Below are 19,449 nucleotides of genomic sequence, written 5' to 3'. Positions count from 1 at the left end.
TTTATGCATACCTGAGCTGTATAGTGCCACTGTCTTCACTGTCTGTCCCCTTACATGCTAACCCCATGAAGCAAAAACATGGAAATGCTCATGAATTATGGACAAAAGATGTTAAATATCACTCTAAGACATCATGTTAAATTTTACAGTGCTTTTTTAATTCCTTATTCTCCACATTATTTAAAGGTGTGGAATATTAAGGATACAAATTGGGTATTTAAAGGCAATATGAAAAACATTTTGAACTTTTCTTTGCACCAACCATGTCAGGGCCAACGTTTCATAATCTATGACACTGGCAAGTATTGCTGGCTTCTAACCAATTCCTTTGACTCTTCTAGAATTCCTCTGCCAAATTTGTTTACTGAATCTCCTCCTGATTAACCAGTTATATCAATATAACAAAGCAACTCATAATTTTGAGGGCTTTCAAAAATAGCTCACATCATTTTAAGGCATGTGGCAGATGTCTGAGCACAACAAAGGCAAAAGCATGTCTGTTACTACTGCTATAATTGACAGAGCTTAACAATAGACAGATCTAAAATATTCTCCTTAAAAAATGAACTACACTTATAATTAAGTCATCTCAAACTTTGGGCATTGTGAACACTTATTGTGCAAGTGAAGTAAAATATAGACACATCAGGGTGCAGTTGAATACCTAAAAGATAAAATTAGGTTAATTCCGATTTTCTTGCCAGCAGAATCTGATCCTGAAGCAATAACCCTAAAATAAAGTCAGTAAGACTTGGACACTCCTAGGTTCTGTTTCCAAGATAATTCATTGCTACACTTCCTATTTTTTTTTAGTTTCTCTAAGCTCACAGGTTTAAAAGCACTTCAATTCCCATCAGTACTCTATCAGTGTAGTGCACTGATTTAAATGTTACTCACCCGAGAGCAGAATGTGTTACATATTCTGTCATGACATTCCATCATCTGAAATCCTGTAATATCATCTCTCATACTAGTGCAAGAACATTCCTTGCAACCATTTTTCCAGGTTTTCCCGATGGGGTAGACAATGTTATTGTGCACACAAACCTGTTGAATGTAACAATTCATACATAAAAGAACACATTGCTGTTGTAAAGGTACACTTAGTTCTAAAAGGCTGTTCATTAACACATGAAACCTACCATAAGTTCTATGCCATATTTTAAACCCACTAGATATGCTACAAATCTCAAAACTTAGATCATTCTGTTGAGGAAAGGAACATAAACAGCCAAAGCTGCTGTTTTATAATGAATGAATTGGAGTTTTTTGTTTGCATTCAGAGTCAAATAAAAACTCAATTCAAGGCCTGACTAGGTTTCACTGGAATTATAATGGGACCCAATATTTAGAAATGATAAACAATGAATCCTGTAGAAGATGCCCCCCTTCCCCCTCCACCCCACCCCCCACACACAAAACTTCTGACAGCTATCTCATCTTTTTGCTACAATTTTACAGTGTACTATCAAAGAGATATGTCTGTTAATTTTATAGACATAGAAATTGATTAAAGAAGGAACAAAATGACTTATGTAAGGTGCTGAACTATGTATGAGCAGAAAATAAAGCCTACTTCTCCTGAGCTGCAAGACACTCTAACCCTATGTTAAGCTGGTATGTAAGGTTGCTCCAGTGAACAGGTTTCACTGCCCTGAAATCTCCCTTCTAAGCAACCTTATCTTAAATATTAATATAACATAATAACTTAATAAATGATTGGCAGCATTAGGGAAAAAAAGTATTTGAATGAGTATAACTTTAACCAAGACACATACTAATTTAGAAAAATAAAAAGAAATTAGCAATATAGTTCCCATAAGATACAATGCCTCCCATACAAAGGTAATCAAAGAACAGAAACTGGGCCTGTGGTGATGTAAATATGTACATAAAGTCAGTATCTGATTGAAAAGATAAAATTCTAAAATACAGTAATTGTACTGAAACAAAAGTACATACCTGTTATGCAGAAACAAACCAAAAATTTCAAGAAGACCTCTAAAATGTCATAATAGTATATACGGATTTAGTACATATATATATGGATATAACATTTATATATATTATATTTGTGGATTTTATATATATGTATAAATATATACGAGCATGTATTATCATTTGAATTTCTCATAGTCACAAAAACGAAGTGATTACATCAGAATAAAATTACTGTAATAAACAATTACAGTAGATTCCAAGTGTGCGTTCTTCTCACACATACAAATGAAAAATGCCTGTGTATCACATTCCAGTAGTCTGTTTGGGGTTTTGTTTGTATCTATCTACCCACTGCCTTCGGTGCCTTCACCTCACACATAAAAGATAATCTCATCCATGGATTTCTAGTTCACCTTCCTTACCATGTCTGGAACACAAGTAGTAGATATACAGCCACAGTCATTGGTGAGAGATCTGGATAAATACCCAAGAGGACAGGTCATTGTTGAGTTACTGCAGTTGCAGGCACACTCATATTTGTCACAGCACTCTGTCTTCTTAACAATCAGCTCCCGATGGGATGGGCAGAAAGGTCTTTGAACTAAACTACACACTTCTCTGTTACAAGCTAGCAAAGAAAGATTAAGCAAATACAATTTCAGATCATTGCAAATGAAGAGGACAGTTCTTAGAGAGTAAGGCACTAATTGCTATTGCAAATTATTATACATCTCCTTAAAATAATAATAAATAAAACAAATATAGAAGACCCAGGTCAGAGATTGTACTGTAGATTCAGAAGAAAGTCCTATCTTGCCAAACATATATGTATCTTCTCATAAATACAAAAAGATTTACAAAGTATACACAAATTTCAGAGCACATATATGGTGTTCACAATTTCCTTAATTCAAATGTGAGTACACTTTTGAAAGTGTCAACAGCAACTTTTTTCTAAGTCCGTGAAATCATTACATGGCCAATGGCTCCCAAATAAAACTTTCCACAGGGAAAATGCTGTGAATAAATGTCACTGTCAGTGTTATTTAAATGCAGTGCTCCAACTTTATTCAGTGCTAAATATATATCTACATCTTACCACATGTATAATTTGGTCTGCATTCTCCAGGATTGGTCAGAGCAAGCTGTAGGCCAAACTCACAGTCAGGGACAGGAGGCAAATCACAAGAAACTAGATCACAGACTGAGAAGAGAAATTGATAGTATTTTAAAAACATGCCTGACTAGTAAATCTTCTAGAGAAGCTATATGCATTCAGGTACATTCCCATTATGCTTGTTCCCTACACTCCATTGCTATCCTAAAATCTGATGCAATTTAGTGTTCAGCAGGTTGGTGATCATTTTCAAAAATAGCTTAGGGAACAGTTCAAGTTTGTGTTATGAGGACTGAAGTTCTAACACACTTCGTGTTAAAAAAAAAAAAAAATACAGATCACAAAGAAATGCATACTTGAAAAAAAAAATTTCTGATGTCACTTAGGAAAAAAAAAAAAAAGAAGCTTATCTTATTTCCTTTCTTCGTCTCTTATAGAAGGGCAAAGTCGAGTTTGAAGTTTCCTCAGGCCTTTTTTTTTTCCACATAGATGATAATTCAGTGGTTTAAAAAAACACTGTGTTGTATAGTTTTGAATGATCAAGTAAAAACACGTGCCAAGAAAATTCCAACAGCTTATGAGAACCTACCACACTCATACACAGGGCAGCACTGGTTAGGGTCCCTGCGCAGACGAGGAACTTCACAGGGGCCACACTGCACAGCTGGAGTGAGAATGAAACATCCATAAATTAAGTTTAGATAAGAACTAAAGCACTAAGTTAACAAAAATCTGTTTGAGATCAATTGTACTCAGAGCTAAACTAACTTACTTTTGATAGTAGTGCAAGGTCGAAGAGTGCAGTTTACTTCTCTGTTGTCAAGGCATGTGCAGATCTTGCAAGGCTCACTGGAGGGAATCCATATTTCCATGTGCTGCAGGAAAAAAAAATTAAAAAACTCAACCAAACAAAAAATTGATTGTTAGAATGAATTGTAATATTATGATCGCTATTATACTAGTATATTAGCAATGGGAATGGATAAGGATGAGCAAAATTAATGAGGAAAACCAGAAGACTGCATGAGGATTTAGTTGGTTGCTCTGCTAACAGTAGGAAACTGAGGAGGTGCATAATTCTGAAATAATCGTACTGTACAAGTTTAGCTAAACATGTAAAGAATGTGTGGATGAGATGAGCAATTACTATTTTTTTATGCATAAAAAATTCTCAGATGTTATAAATGCAAACTTAAGCTGTTGTGAAACTAACCGTGGACTCATGGAACTACATGCCATGGTGGGTGTTCAGTGATAATAATAGAAGAAATGATATTTTTTGGAAATACACGAAGTGGCTTCTTTCCCAAATTATTTGTACTTATATATAAAGAAATAAACAGTATATATTTTTGATTAAGAATCTGTGGTGTCTCACCACCTGATTTCCCATTTATTTGCAGGCTGGAAAAACATTATATAGCAAGTCCAAACCCAAAAGAATCACTCCGGTAATGACCACCAGCAGGTAATAAGCATATTAAGAAACTACCAGTGAAGTATATAATTATTCAACTACAGGTCTCTCTCATTAGAGAGAGGAAATCATTGATTTTAAAGATGTAGAGATTTATAAAGGGTTACCTACATTTAAAACCTATGACAATAGGTAGGCATGAATGAAAAGATGGGCTACAGGACAATAAAGTTACTTTGTACACTCAATCAGGGTTCTGGGTGATAACATGGAGAATCAGCTAGGATGCCGTTAAGGAAAAAGGCGTCATCCAGACAACTCCAAAGTGCATTTTAAAAAACCAGCTTGCTGAAACCCTCAGTAATAAAGAAAGGAAACATACTGTCATCTGTACCTAGCAATATCTATGTGATTTAAGCAATTACAGGAATCTGTAAAGACAAGTGAAATGATATTTTACCTTCAAAGGTTGAAAGCATGGCAAGATAAGAGGAGGCATGCCAGAACAAGACGACTGGAGATTTTCCTAAGCTTAGGAACTGAATTGCATAGAGTTAATTAATGCATAAGAAATCTATTTTAGTCAAGGAAAGCATGCGTTGATGTCTGCTAGAAAAGATCTTTTGCTGAAAGATCTATTCTGCCATAGATTTCAATGGACAAGTTAGAAAGCCCTGAGAAGGCAGCTGACAGAGAAAGTCTACATTTACAGATGATAATGTGAAAAGCATTTGGATATTTCATGACTGAAAAATCACTACTTGTACTCTAACGTTTTCATCAGCCTCAATTTTCTCAACGTCAATGAGTCTCTTTCTTATACTAGATGAGATGACAAGAGATAGCATGGTGGTAGTAGAGCTCTTACTGGGTATTGGTACTGAGAATCCCATGAGCCCAAGCACTATTCTGGATAGAGAAATGAACAGAGGAAAAGAACATCAGGGGAAAAGAAAGGGACTAAGAAGATCATAACCTAACAATGGTTTCGCTGCCTGAGATGTTGCTCACATGGTTAGTCCTGCAATGGTAGAGATGCAAAAAGCTGAGAGCTAATCCTCCTTTTCCACACAGTAGCTGAAGCTAAATCCAGGTACAGACTAGAGGTTTGGAGAGTTAAGACCCCATTAAGGGGTATGCAACAACTCATATGAATTTCAGAACTTGTACATAAACAAGCAGATATCACCACAGTCATTATTCTCAAAACATGCTCTGAGCTTTTCTCCATAAGAGCTTGAAACAATTATTTAAACGGAAAATACACCTAACTGCCTGAGGATTTTGGGGCTTAAAGTATATAGCCACAAAGATTTTAATCTATATTTGTAATAACAATTTCACAGAGAATCATAATATTAAAGAAAAGTTCACAGTCTTAGTGGAACAATTGATCTATGTTTAGGGTAGGTTGAAATATACACTGAGAGCTATTATTTTTTTCCTTCAACAGAAATAATACGATGAATTGTATTTCCTCTTATTACCAAAACAAACAAACAAACAAAAAAATTTTCTTCAATTTTTACCAGCTTTATTTGCAGTACACAGATACAAATATATTGTATATAAGAGAAAGATTCACAACAGACCTACCATGATTACAGCTACGTGTACGGAGATACTGTAATTTTAAAATAAAAGCTAATACAAGCTACATGTTGAATCCTTGAGAAAGAAAAAAAAAAAAAAAAAAAGAATTAAAACATACTTTTTATTTTGGAAAATATCATTTGGATAACACAATTGTGGAATAAAAAAAATCAGTCTTCCCTTTGCTGACAAAATTAGTGTCTAAGGCCTTTAGAAGTGTAAGGCTTTTAGGTCCCTTGTCTGTGAGGTGGAAAGCCTCAGAATCTCTGTTTTGGAAATGCTCACTCCAAGGCTGTGCTGCAACAGCACCAGCAGTTGATACTGAGGCACAGAGCTGGGCAGGCACAACTGGATTTCCCAATGCACAGATGTCCTGACCAGCACAGGGATGCCTGCATGGTATCTTTCACTAAGTGCACTGTTTATCAGTGCCCCAGCACCTATAAAAGGCTGTTACACAAAACATAAACTCATTGAATGGCTTAGGTTGAAAGGAACTTCAAAGGCCATCTAGTTTCAACCTTCCCTTTAAGGACAGTATTTCCAACCACTAGATTAGTTGTGCAGGGCTACACCCAACCTGGGTTTGAATGCCTCCAAGGATGGGCATCCCTAACTTCTTCAGGCAATCTGTTCCAGTGCCTCACCACTCACTAAGTAAAGAACATATTCCCAATGTCTAAATTTTTTTCACTCAATCCCACTGTCTATGTCACTGATAAAGATGTTAAAGTGCACTTGTCCTAGCATGGACCCCCGGGGGACACTGATTATCACCAGCTTCTACCTAAGTTTGGAGCCATTCACTACAATCCTCTGGCTGTGACTTTCTCACTAATTTCTTATCCATTAAAGAGTCTACCCTTCAAATTCATATCTCTCCAATTCAGAAATAATTCAGAATCAAGTGGGACTATGTCAAAGGCTTTGCAGAATTCTACATAGACAACTTCATTTGACCTTCATTGGTCCACCAGTGACCTCACTGAATTGTAGAAGGCCACCCAATTGGTCAGGCACATTTTCAGGTGAAGCTATGCTGGCTTGCTTGGATCACATCTTCATTTTGTGTGTGCCTTAACATATTTTCCAAGAGGAAATAGACTATAAACACACACGCAGAGACTTCTACATACAGAAAATCTAGCAAAAACAAATGTCTTCAACAGTATGCTCGGTGAGCGTGATAAGAGATAGTGATAAAATTGCAAGAATGTATAATCCATAAAATACTAAAACTAAGGCCTTCTTAAAGTCCCATAAAAAAACCTGAAGATTTAATATTTAACCTGGCTGATTCTGATGAAAACTCTGAGTGGAGTAGCTGTGGGTGAATAGGAAGAGCATCATACTCCCAGCAGGGATGTAGGCAGGTGCTTGTGCACCCACTTGCATGATACAGCAAGAGAAATTAACAGTCTTTCACTGCAGTGTGGCACTCAGCACTCATAGCACTCATTCCATTCTGAGGTCTGACTTAGCTGAGGAAAGTGGATTTTCTGTGAAAATTAAAATGATTAGTTTCTTCAGAAGAATGATCCTCATCTACACATGTCAAATTACAAAAAAAAAAAAAAAAAAAAAAAAAAAAAAAAAAAAAAAAAAGGTGGTAGGCTAATAGGACTTTAAGTCATCTTAGTCTGATCTGATGGCTCTATACCAGGCACTGAAAATATTTCAGTAAGCTTTACAAAAACAATACTATGCATGATAAGCAAGTGTTCTGGACTAATGATTTAACTGTCATTATTGGAAAAAACCTGCTGAATGAAGAGTTCATCTTGCTAGAAGCTGGCTTATGCTATTCCTCCTCTCTTCCCTGTAGCCCTCCCTCCATATAGATGTGTTTCTGGATGTGTACAGTCCCAGCTGTGAGTTTTATATCTGTACCAGCTAATTTCACACTGGGAAAGCTAATGGGGCTGATTATAATTAGCTGTCTAATTATGATGAGCAGAGCTAGTAAATAAATTGTCCGAAGGGAAAAGTAGTTAGGCTTAGAGGACAGATTTACTTGCAAAATACAAACCACAACCACTTGTGAAGGCAACATGCGAAGTATACGGTTACCTGATGGTGCGTGCCATCTTCACTGATGCATTGTGTGCAAACTTCTTCACCAACACAGCTGTCATTGAAAACCACCTGCCCATTTGGACAGAAGCAGCCCTCTGTGGGATAATCTTTGCAGACACTGAGACTGGTACTATTCTCACAGATCTTTATGCAAGCTTTGTGACAGTGATCGTATATCAAATATGCAGGACACTTCATTGCTGGGGAAGATAAAAAAAATTTCTTAGAGATCTAAAATGCAGATTTCCTACTCCCACTTTCTTTAGAATTCTGTTGAGATTTTTTAAAGCCAATATCCTCTGCAGCCATTAACATCTTTGAAAACACATTTTTGGAATAACAGAACCTGCAGTATAAAGTGTTTAAAGGCACATGCTTAAGTTGCAGCCCACAGAAAAATCATGAAGCCACTATTTTAGACTGCATGAATCAACATAGCACAACTTACACCAATAATGATACAACAGTTTGCATGAGCTGAACATCTTGTGTAATTTTGTTTTCAACACGGGATAATAGACATAAGAATTCAGACCATTTTACATGCATTAGAGAAGCACTGATAACAGCTCAGGGTTAGGACATAACCAGGACAGGCAACAGCACTGAATAAAGAGATTTTGACAACTTGATCAGCAGTAGTGTCCCAAGCAAGTAAAGAAAGCTAATGAACAGAAATGTTTGGTACTACAACACCGAATCTGTTGGATACCTGCATCTTATGAACTGAACTGCCCTAAATGAAGGAAAGTTGCACTCCTCTTACTGAAGCCAATTCATAAAAATTTTGCTGATGACTTCAGAAGAGTTAATTCATCAAAATCATAAAACTAAGCTAATTGATAGCAATTTGAGAAACACATGGGTACTGCTTGCATACTGCGTACATTCTTGTCTGCTTTATTTTTCTCTACATTTCCAATTAAGAAACGTTTCTTATTTTCTAGTTTGTTGCTTTCCAAATATTTATAAAATCTTTTTTAAACTCCTCTACCAAAAAATGCTGAAATAAAATTACTGAACAAAGGCCTGAGCTCCCAACTCAGCAAGCATTCTTCAGATACACTGTATATACATGTACATCTCTTAGCTAAAGCAAAAAAAAAAAAAAAAAAAGATTTTTTGTTTCAAAAAATGCTAAATTCAATTATTTCTGGTGTGTTGGAGTATATGATTGTACTTTACCAGGCACCACAGTCCAGCATTCACAGAGGAACTTGGAAATCACAGTTGTTGAAGGGATCAATCCCTTTACTAAAGGTTTTGGTTGAATTCTGCATAAAATATAAGAAGTTTGTTCGTGTAAAATAGGCAAAAATGCCTGCTTAAAAACTGGTAGTACTAGCTACAAAAATTATTCTGCATATAAAAAAAAAAAAAAGATTCCAAAAAATTCTGCAAACAAGGCAACTGCAGTAAGAATTATAGAATTGTTTGTGTTGGAAGCGACCTTTAAAGATCATATATTCCAATGCCTCTGCAATGAACAGGGACATCTACAGCTAGATCAGAGCCCCATCCTTAAATATCTTCAGGGATGGGGCATACACCACCTCTCTATGTAATCTGTTCCAGGACTTCACTATACTTATGGTAAGAAAAATATATCCTTATATCGAGTATAAGCAGTGATGGATGCTGCCTGCAATAGTCTCACTTCAGGTCTGATGAGTACATATCAAAGTACATCCATAGCACCTGTTAGAATAGCACACCATCTACATATTTATTTGTGTCAACACTCAGGCTTTCATCTTGATTACCTACCAGTAACCCTAGAGCAAAACTAATAAACCTCTGCACAAAATCAGGTTAATTTATTTTAAAGTTTAATGTTGATACTCATCAGTGTAGAATCTGGACAGCTCAAAAGCAAAACTAGTGTCAGTGCTATATAGCCTCTAACATAGTTCATGCAATGTAGCATGTAGCTGTGTTTTGCAAATAAATAAAGCTAGTTCTTGAGTGCCCCTGTTCTGAACTGACTCCTAGCCTTGGGGCACATGGGAGTACAGTGCGTGTAAGTAGTGTCAAGACATGGGATAAACATCATCAATATCTGGAAAATCATTTGTAAACATTCTTTCATCCTAATGGCACAGTAATAACCAGATGGTTGTAGAAGGCCACCTCAGACATTACTGTGCTTTTGTTCCAGAAATCTGGCCAGATCCTGCATGACTCGCATGTTGCTGTGTATTTTGTATGGAAAATTCTGCTATAGACACGTAAAGTGAGGAGGAATTAAGTATTCCCCACTGACAACCTCATAAAACTGTTTTTCAACAAGCCACTTCCTCCAGCTAGTTATTTCAGTGTTTCTTGTTTGTGTGTAAAAAAAAAAAAAAAAAAACAAGACTGGAGGATGTGAGGATATTATGATCATGCTTCTATACTGTATTCTGAGCTGATTCCATTAAAACATGATTTCTTTCTTCAAACAGGGAAAGAACAGTTAAAAAAAAAAAAAAAAAAAAACTGTGAAAAGTCACCAGTTTTCTATAAACCTATGAAATCACATTTCAAAGAGACATAACTATTTTGTCTTTGAATTACAGTAGCCATTCCTAGTAGATATTCCTTCACAGAGGTCAAATAATCTGTGAGGCTCTACAGAAAGTTCAAGCTCAACAGAATAAAATAAACCAATTACAAGTCCATAGTGAAAAATCTAGAGTCTACAAAAATGACAGGGATTTTCTGGAAGCTGAAAGAGAAATAAACCAAGCTTCTCCAGAACCATGCCATTTTTATTAAACATGCAATGTTTGAGAGTTTAGGTTGCACTGTTCAATCATCAATGTACCCTGTACAACATCCTTGTAATTAGCAATTTTATTTTTGGCAGCTGCACACATGCACCTGCTTGAAGTAAAAAGATGATACTATTCTTAGGCCACTAACAAGTTCTTTACATAAGTAGGATTAAAATTGGCAACTCTTTGGCTATCCTGGTGTATGCTGTACAAGAAAGATGCAAATTTGAAGATTACAGAGTTACTAAAGTACTTGGACATCACAATTTGTAAAATCTTACATAGGACTAAATTTGGAAAATTACAGGCAATATTCTACTGCTCTTTTCTAGGTCAATACTTCAAACAGAGTTTAGTTTCTTAAAAGAACCAGTATGAAACAGTAACATGTTGATCAATAACCTATTCTAGAAAGATAATAGAGAAATTAACTGGATGTACGGGCCAATTTCACATTCTTGACAATATATTCCATAATTTCCTCAATCTGACCTCAAACCAAACTACAATATGTACTGAGATTTTGTGGTATCAGGCGTTCAAGGTGCTAGCTTTCTAATTCCGAAGTAAAAAACATCTGTGAAAAAAAGGAAGGGAAACAAGGCCAAAAAAAAAAAAAAAAAAGACTACATGTACCTACAAAAATCAGATGCAAAAAACAGCTGGGATATGAAGACAGTGTATGCTGGACTTGCTGGGAGGGAAAATGTCTCTCTCTCTAGACAAATATGCAGGTCCCTTAAATTCCAAAAATGCTGCAAGTGAATATCTAAATGCCTGTAATAATTGCTGCAGATAAAAGCATAATTCTGTGAGCATAGAATATGCTGCCTCAAAAGTCATTTAATGTACAGGGTTTTTGGCAGATCTTTCATAACAGGGCTTTCAGGAAAGAAAAGAAAGAAAAGAAAATAAAAAAAACAGAAAACAGGGCAGAATTTCTTAGGTCTATAAGAATTTTGAGAAGTTTTAGTATACAAAACAACTGGATGAGTTTAACACTAGCACCTCCATTAGGCTCTGGGCATTTGCAAGGCCAGCATCCTGTTATACTGTTTTCTCGTAACACTTAAACTCTTCACCTTCAATAAGGAAGTAAAAAAAACCACAGAGAGAGGTAGAACGAGATTTGCAAAATAACTTAAAAATAGCTTGGGCAGTGTAGATAGCATAATTTGGAAATAGAACACCACAGTTCATAGCAATTTCCCCATTTTTTTTAAGTACAGTGGGAGCTTAAAAATCAACTGAAAGCCTTTGCTCATACAAATATATGCATAAACAAAATTCAGAAAAGTCTGATTTTGTGCAATTGGCACACACAAAAAAAAAAGATTACAGGCCGGGAAGAAATTCCACCAGCACAGATTATTAGCCTTCCTGCCTGTCTTGCTCAGATCCCGTAATGTCTGTACCAAATCAATTACGTCTGCAAGTAACTGGCAGAATGAGGGCAATTCAACACGACCCCTTGACAGTTCAGTGGCCGCGAAGTCAGATACTATCACATGGCTGCATTTTTTTCATAGGTTATTCGTCCAGCCTTGCATAAATGCCCTGCATTCATTAGTTAGCATGTTACTAAGAGACACTTTTTCCATAATATGCAACTTAGTAGATGATGAGCCAGCTACGGATCTTTAATACCACTTACACACGGAAACTTGATCTGCCTCATTACATGATATTCAAAAAGTAATACTACACTGAATCAGGCAGTTTCTGTACCAGTTTTAGTATATGGAAAACCTCTTACGACACAACTCAGGTGTTCTCCAGTCTATGCAGATCCCATTTTCTCTGCAGATGTGAGCATAAGAAGTTATCATTTCACAGGCTTCTTCCTCATAGCAGCTGCTCTCTTCACAGGCCTCATAGAACATGTCTGGGGGTATTATCCTGTGGCATGCTGAAAACTGGTCAGAGAGCAGAAGGTGGCAATGACTGGTGGCATGCTCAGAGCACTCGTCATCTTCTCTCTGGATTTCACAGTCCTTCCCCTGCTCTTTCACTGACCATTCTTTAATAAATGAATCACTGTTAGCAGTAACCGTGCCATCACGTAGCATGAAGTCATTGGCATGGTTCTGGTCACACACTCCTAGGAGAGTGAGTAAAAGGAAAAGAAACAGTCTGAGTATAGTCAGCAGTAAAACAAACCTAGAGAAAACAGGCTGAGGACTGAGCTTGCTGGGGCTGCTCAGTAAACTCCAAGGGGAAGATGAATCAATGATATTAGTTACAGCAGTTGAGTAATTGTAATGATCCTGATTTTTTGTTTCTGTAATACAGCAGGCACAGATTATGCCATAGATATCTAACCTGTTGTAGAAGACACCCCAGAATTAACTCTCCCAGAAATATTCTCCACAAGCCCTTCACCTGCCCTTCAAACACAGGATGGGACTCACATCACAGTGTGCTCTTGCATATACACAAAAAGCTATATTTAAAACCTCATTAAAAAAAAAAAGTGGAACAGATGATGTAAAATAAAAGTAAAATATGACAGATGTCTAGTCTTGATCTTTTTAAGGTCTTATTGGGAGTCAATGAGCTATTACACTAATAGTCATAGTAGAAAAAACAATACAGATTAACAGTGTGCCAACAGTGGACTGCCTAGATGAGAGAGCTTGTAAGGCTCAGGACTGCACAAATTTCAGCATTAATAATAGTTCAAATCTGAGTAGCAAGCTGTTAAAGTCACTAACTTTCTAACTTACCACAAAGCCCTTGAGTTTCTGGAGAAAAGCTCTTCGGATTAAGTTTAAGAATAAATTCATTATTTCTTGGAGTAAATGTGAGATTATGGCGAAGATGGGAGAACTTGATTTTGTGCATTATTGCTCCATAGACAGTGACTTCAAACAAACTGCTAGAGTAGGGAATATGAATGCTTTCACCATTAACAGTCACCTGTTTTTAAAAAAGCAAAATGATCATATCAATTGTGACAAGCAGTTAAGATCAGTCCAACCTAATCATAGTTGAATCACATTTCAACTGAATCTGGTTGTAAGAGTTAATTTTGCATGCTGAAACTTTCCACTGAATCTAAGATTCAGATGCACAGAATTACTTGTCTTACATTTTGTGCATTACATGAACAACTTCTTCAGCATTTTTCCATATGAGTGCATTCCTACAGCACAACAGATACAGTGTCCTCATGCCATGAAGCTAAAATGCTGACCCTGAGCACTGTTGTAACACTGGTGAAAATCAAGGCTATCCAATACCATACCAGACTGATTCAAAGTTTTTTTTGTCAATCCTGTTTTACTGCATGAGTTAGATGAGATCACCTTTTCAAGTTAGTCGACCAGTACGTCTGAGGAACTCAGAGGCTGCAAATGTTTCATACATAATTTGAATACTGAATACAGTATTTGAATTACCTATAAAAGAAATGCAATACGTAACTCATAGCTGGTCTTTCTTCTGAGACTGGTATCCACCAGCAAGCAAGGTCAGATCTGACTCCTTAGCTCTTCAGGTAGCCACAAACTTGTGTAGGTTTTAAAAAATAGGACTGCTCTCCCACTCACTAATTGATAACATTGCATAGAGGACCTCTACCAACAAAGGAAAATCAGAATATAGTATGTCCTAATTCCTGCCTTTCCTGCAGAAGTATCTGGAAAACAGTCACTCCAGCACAGTGGGGAAAACAACAGGAGAAACAATGACAGGTTTATTATGTGAATGTAGAATACATTAGGAAGTTTAAATGAGGCATTTGCTTAGACAACTAAGAACAGGTTGCAAGGGGAGCAGAAACTGGATAGAGGAAACAAATCTCTCCTCCTAACCTAAAACTCCACAGCATGAGCAGATAATGCACACATGACTTAATTATCTTTTGCTTACTGTCATATTACTGAAGAGCTGAATGGATACACCACGATGTTTCACTTCAATAGCATCCATACAGTTCATCTTTGGTATAGCTCTGCACGGTCCTTCATGGAGAAGAACTTCAACATCATGTTGTATATCCTGAAACAAGGTGTAGGAGCAATTGCTGGTGAGCTTAAAATTAAGCCCATCAAAAGTGACAATATGTCGAGATGAACTTCCCATACAGACGCCTGTAAATCAATAAATAACGACATGTAAACACGCACTTTCTTTCAAATTAGACTATTTCTTCGCAGTCATTATATGCATGTAAATTTAATAAATCACTTAATCATAATAGCTATTAATCTATAATAAATTATTTATAAAATATCACCCACACAAATTAGTAATACAAAAATAGAATGAAGCTCCCTCACATTGAATGCGATCTGCTAATAAATTTAATTTGAAAATTAAATGCAAGGAAAATGCATCTCCTATTTTCAGAAAGGCTGCAATCATATTTGACTAATTTAATTGTGTCATTGTTATGACATAGCATTTTATTCAGTAAATTGGTTGTTTCAAACATAGTACTATTTCATTTTAAAAAACATGTCATAAAAGGATTCAAAAGGATGTATATATATATATGCGTGTGTTTTTTTCAGATGGAAAACAGAGGAAAAGAGAGGAGAAATATTGCACACAGAATCACCTAATGGCCAACTGATGGGTTAGTGCTTGTAGATATTAGGTTAGAAACACCATCTTTCTTCACAGAGTGAAGAATAAAGATTATAATACCATGAGTACCTAAACGAGACCCAAACAAAAGGATGATTAAAACTCAGTTCTGTTGCTTAAAGACTACAAGGGCATGAAAAGTAGTCACTACTAAGTATGTAGGAAAATGTTACCACTGTTAACAGTGGTATTAAACTCATAAACTCATAAAGTTGAGTTTGTCAGCTGAGAGCAATCTGTTTTGTGTTCCTTGACCTTCAAACTTGATTTCTGTTGTTGTTTAATCCCAACAGAAGGCCAAGAACCACTCAGCTGCTTGCTCACTCTCCTCAGGAAGGATAGGGAGACAACTGAAAAGGTAAAAATGAGACAACTCATGGGCTGATATATAAAGACAGTTTACTACATAAAGAAAAAAGCCATATGTACAAGCAAAGCAAGACAAGGAATTCATTCACTACTTTCCACCAGCATGAAAGTGTTCAGCCCCTTCCAGGGCTCATCACATGTAGTACTTTCTTTGGAAGACAGATATCATCACTCTGAAAGTGATTCTATAGCACCTTGGTCATTGCCAGTACATCCTCATTAATCATGACTCTTCACTTAATACACAGATATCTTTCCCATAATCTATGGGCTAAGTCAATAAAATATCCACTTAGTTCTTTAAGTCCGTAATTTAGCTTCTATCTATAATGAAGGTCATCTGGGGTAGGAAAGGTGATGTTCTTTGGCATTACAGGAAATCAAAGCCAGCGAAGGTCAGGTCACTGCTGCACTTATACTGCTTGTTGTGAGGCTCTTTCTCTGTTGGTTCAAGTGGTTCCTGCTATAGGACTTCCTATAATGTGCAACTCAGATCATGACTTACAAACATTTAACATTATATCCATCATAATGTCTACCTCCAGCTCCTTTGGACCAGGCTACAGATCATAATATCACAATTCCTACCCTTGCCCCTGGTCTGGCCAGGGGCAAAGACTTTATTTATTAATGAGCCATCGTCTGTTCAGTGATATGCCCTGCTGCAGCAAGAATTTACCTATTGACACTTCGAGGTGTACCTGCTTTGGCATGGCCTTTTCCATTGGTCACAGTCCCCTCAGTGATCCCTCCAGATGTCCCTTCAGACACCTTCTATTCTTGGTTTTATCCACAAATACCAATGTTTTGAGGTATTCTGGCACGGCCTTATCAATGGACATGGACACGGACACTGCAAGATGTACCTGCTGTAACACAGACTATTCCCTGGCCACAGATGCTTCAAGATGTGCTTGCTCTGGAATGAATCTATCTGTGGTCACAGATGCTTTAGGGTGTACATGCTCGATGTGGACTTATCCATAGGTCAGCGTCCTCTGACTCAAGTTCAGTCTGGAGTTCCAGCCCACCCAGAAGAGCAGCACAGAGATGGCAACAATGCCTTATCCATCTGCCAGCCCAGGTTGATGCTGGCAGCTGTTGTAAAAATGTTCACAGGCACAGCAAAGCAAGATGGTAAAGAGCAAAGCAAAGGGTAGAACCAAAAGCAGCCACTAATAAACCCAGGACTCTAATATACAAGAAGGCAAGAAAGCCCCATGATAACCACAGGAGCCTAAAAATTATGATCTGAACATCTATAACATTTATAAATTTGGTCTAGCAACTCCATACTACAATTAGATAAATCTGTTATCATCTTGAAATCTTAGTGCCCCATGCTAGGTGCGCATCATTCATAATATTTTTTTGGGAACACAAACATCATCATTCCAGATGCCCTCCCCCTTCCTCCTTCTTGAACCCAGCTTTTATTGCTGAGTATGATACCATGTGATATTCTTTTGTCCAGACTGGTTCAGCTGTTGTAGTTATGTATCCTCCCAGCTTCTTGAGCATTCTACCCTCTTCCTACTCAATGATGGGGCAGTACAAAAAGCTGAAAAATCCTTTGCTCCGTATAAGCACTGCTCTATTGTAATTAAAAACATTGCTGTTGCCACCACTGTTTTCACCCTAAACCCAAAGCACAGAAACATATAAACCCCTCTGGAGAAAATTAATTATATCCCAGCCAAAACTATGACAATTTCCTAGGAAAAACAGCTCTGAACTTATAAATATTCTATTATAAACAGTAGTAAAACAAGTAAACAAGTTAGCAATAAAAAAGATTTCTCAACATTTTTTTATTCTTGAACATCTAAAAATAATTATAGGGATAATGGGAATCCTTTTAAATTTCTCATAAGTATTCTATGGCACAAAATGTATGAATTCCTTGTTCCTTTTAAACACATTCCACGAATACCTAAAAGATGTGAATCACACATTGCACATCATGTTGCTGTAATATTTTGAACTAGTTCAACAAGGAAGCAACTTTATGGTGTAACTCCTGTTCCTAATTCTTTCTGTTTGCTTTTATGACATAATAAAAATGGATTTCCTAATACTTCTTTGCAAAAGCATTTGCCAATATTCCAGGGATCAGATACAGATACATCAGGTATTTTTGCAAGAGAATTTCCTTTTTTCCCCCTAAATTTATGAAAATAATTAAATGAGAAGAAGAAGAAAGAAGAAAAAGAATAGTGATTCAAAATGGGGCATTTCAATTTCTCAGGGTGTGATTTCTTGAGGGACAGGCAGGCAACTGATAGATAAGGTTGATTATATCTCCTTGCCACAAACCTTTAATGTTAAGTGCTTACCATGGTGGAGGCAACCACTGGGTGGCTTGAAACACATGTAGTATCCCATGTTTCCACCCAAAATACCATACTCAGTCTCAAGAAACAAGTCCTATGGCAACATGGCACTCCAGAAAGAATTGAGACAGATAATGGGACTCATTATAAAAATTCTCTCATAAATACTTGGGCCAAAGACCATGGCATTGAGTGGATTTATCATATTCCCTATCGTGCACCAGCTTCTGGTAAAATTGAATGACACAATGGGTTTTTTAAAACTATGTTGCAAGCAATGCATAGTGCAACACTAAAGCAGTAGAAGAAGCATTTGGAAGAAGACACCTGGTTGGTCAAAACTCAAGGATCTATCAGTCACAGTGTTCCTACCCAGTCCAGCTTCCTACAAACTGTAGAGGGAGATAATGTAAAGAGCATGTTGGAAAAAGTGGTTTGGGTCTTTCCAGCTTCTGGAAAGGCCAAACCTCTCCAAGGAACTGTGTTTGCTCAGGGACCTGTGTCCACTTGGTGGGTGATACAGAAAAATGGGAATGTTGAATGTGTACCACAAGGGAATTTGATGTCAGGGGAGTACAGTCAGTAATTCCATGTATGTATATGTATGTGTGTTTTTAATGCATGTTAACTATTGTTTGTTTATGTGTATATCAAGTATAATTTAGTGATGTTGAGTAAGGGGTGGAATGTCATAGTTTTCTGATGTTTGTTATTGTTGTTGTACATCATAACATCATATAGCACACTGGGAGTTAAAGAGTTAATGCTCCAGTTCCATGGACCGCTGACATTTCCAAGTACCTGGTTCTCAGAAGACAAGAAGAATTACATATTACAGAATACTTTCACTGTTCTGTTTCCATTCTCCGTTTAGAGGGAAAGACAAAAATGTTTGCAAGTCATGAGATATTCCTCTGCCGTCTGCAGTTTGTGCTCCCTATCCATCTCAGTATTAGAGCAAGGCCTTCAGTTTTCTGGACACTCTCTCATTGATTTATTAGCTTCAATTCCAATTATAGTGTACTATATTTTGTCTTGCATTCCAATATCATATGTAGTAAATTAACTTTCTTCCTCAAATTGTTGCATCTCTCCTGTGAAGACAGGCAGAGAAAGTTGGTATTATTTAGTCTAGAGAGGAAAAGGCTCAGGGAAGACCTTATTGTGGCCTTTCAGTACTAAATGGGTACTACAAGAAAGATGGGAAGAAATTCTTGATTATGGAGTGATGGGACAAGGAGTATCAGTTTTAAA

The 19,449-nt window shown here is 36.8% G+C and overlaps 1 protein-coding gene across 4 annotated transcripts in view; it reads right to left on the bottom strand.

Annotated features, from left to right (window-relative positions):
• Window positions 1–19,449, bottom strand: part of VWF (von Willebrand factor) — a 152,230-nt gene that overhangs the window by 26,043 nt on the left and 106,738 nt on the right. For all 4 annotated transcript variants that reach the window (XM_052690523.1, XM_052690522.1, XM_052690521.1 and 1 more), the window contains exons 35-43: window positions 14,774–14,994; window positions 13,627–13,819; window positions 12,657–13,001; window positions 8,139–8,344; window positions 3,831–3,933; window positions 3,648–3,722; window positions 3,041–3,145; window positions 2,364–2,569; window positions 898–1,047 (exon numbers count right to left, since the gene is read on the bottom strand). In XM_052690523.1, the coding sequence (XP_052546483.1) occupies window positions 898–1,047; window positions 2,364–2,569; window positions 3,041–3,145; window positions 3,648–3,722; window positions 3,831–3,933; window positions 8,139–8,344; window positions 12,657–13,001; window positions 13,627–13,819; window positions 14,774–14,994 (1,604 nt within the window). The remainder of the gene's footprint in view (window positions 1–897; window positions 1,048–2,363; window positions 2,570–3,040; window positions 3,146–3,647; window positions 3,723–3,830; window positions 3,934–8,138; window positions 8,345–12,656; window positions 13,002–13,626; window positions 13,820–14,773; window positions 14,995–19,449) is intronic.

The sequence above is a fragment of the Tympanuchus pallidicinctus genome, unplaced genomic scaffold (assembly GCF_026119805.1).
Source record: "Tympanuchus pallidicinctus isolate F22 unplaced genomic scaffold, pur_lepc_1.0 scaffold27, whole genome shotgun sequence".
In the NCBI taxonomy this organism is placed as follows: Eukaryota; Metazoa; Chordata; class Aves; order Galliformes; family Phasianidae; genus Tympanuchus; species Tympanuchus pallidicinctus.
This window is presented reverse-complemented; position numbering and strand designations above follow the sequence as displayed.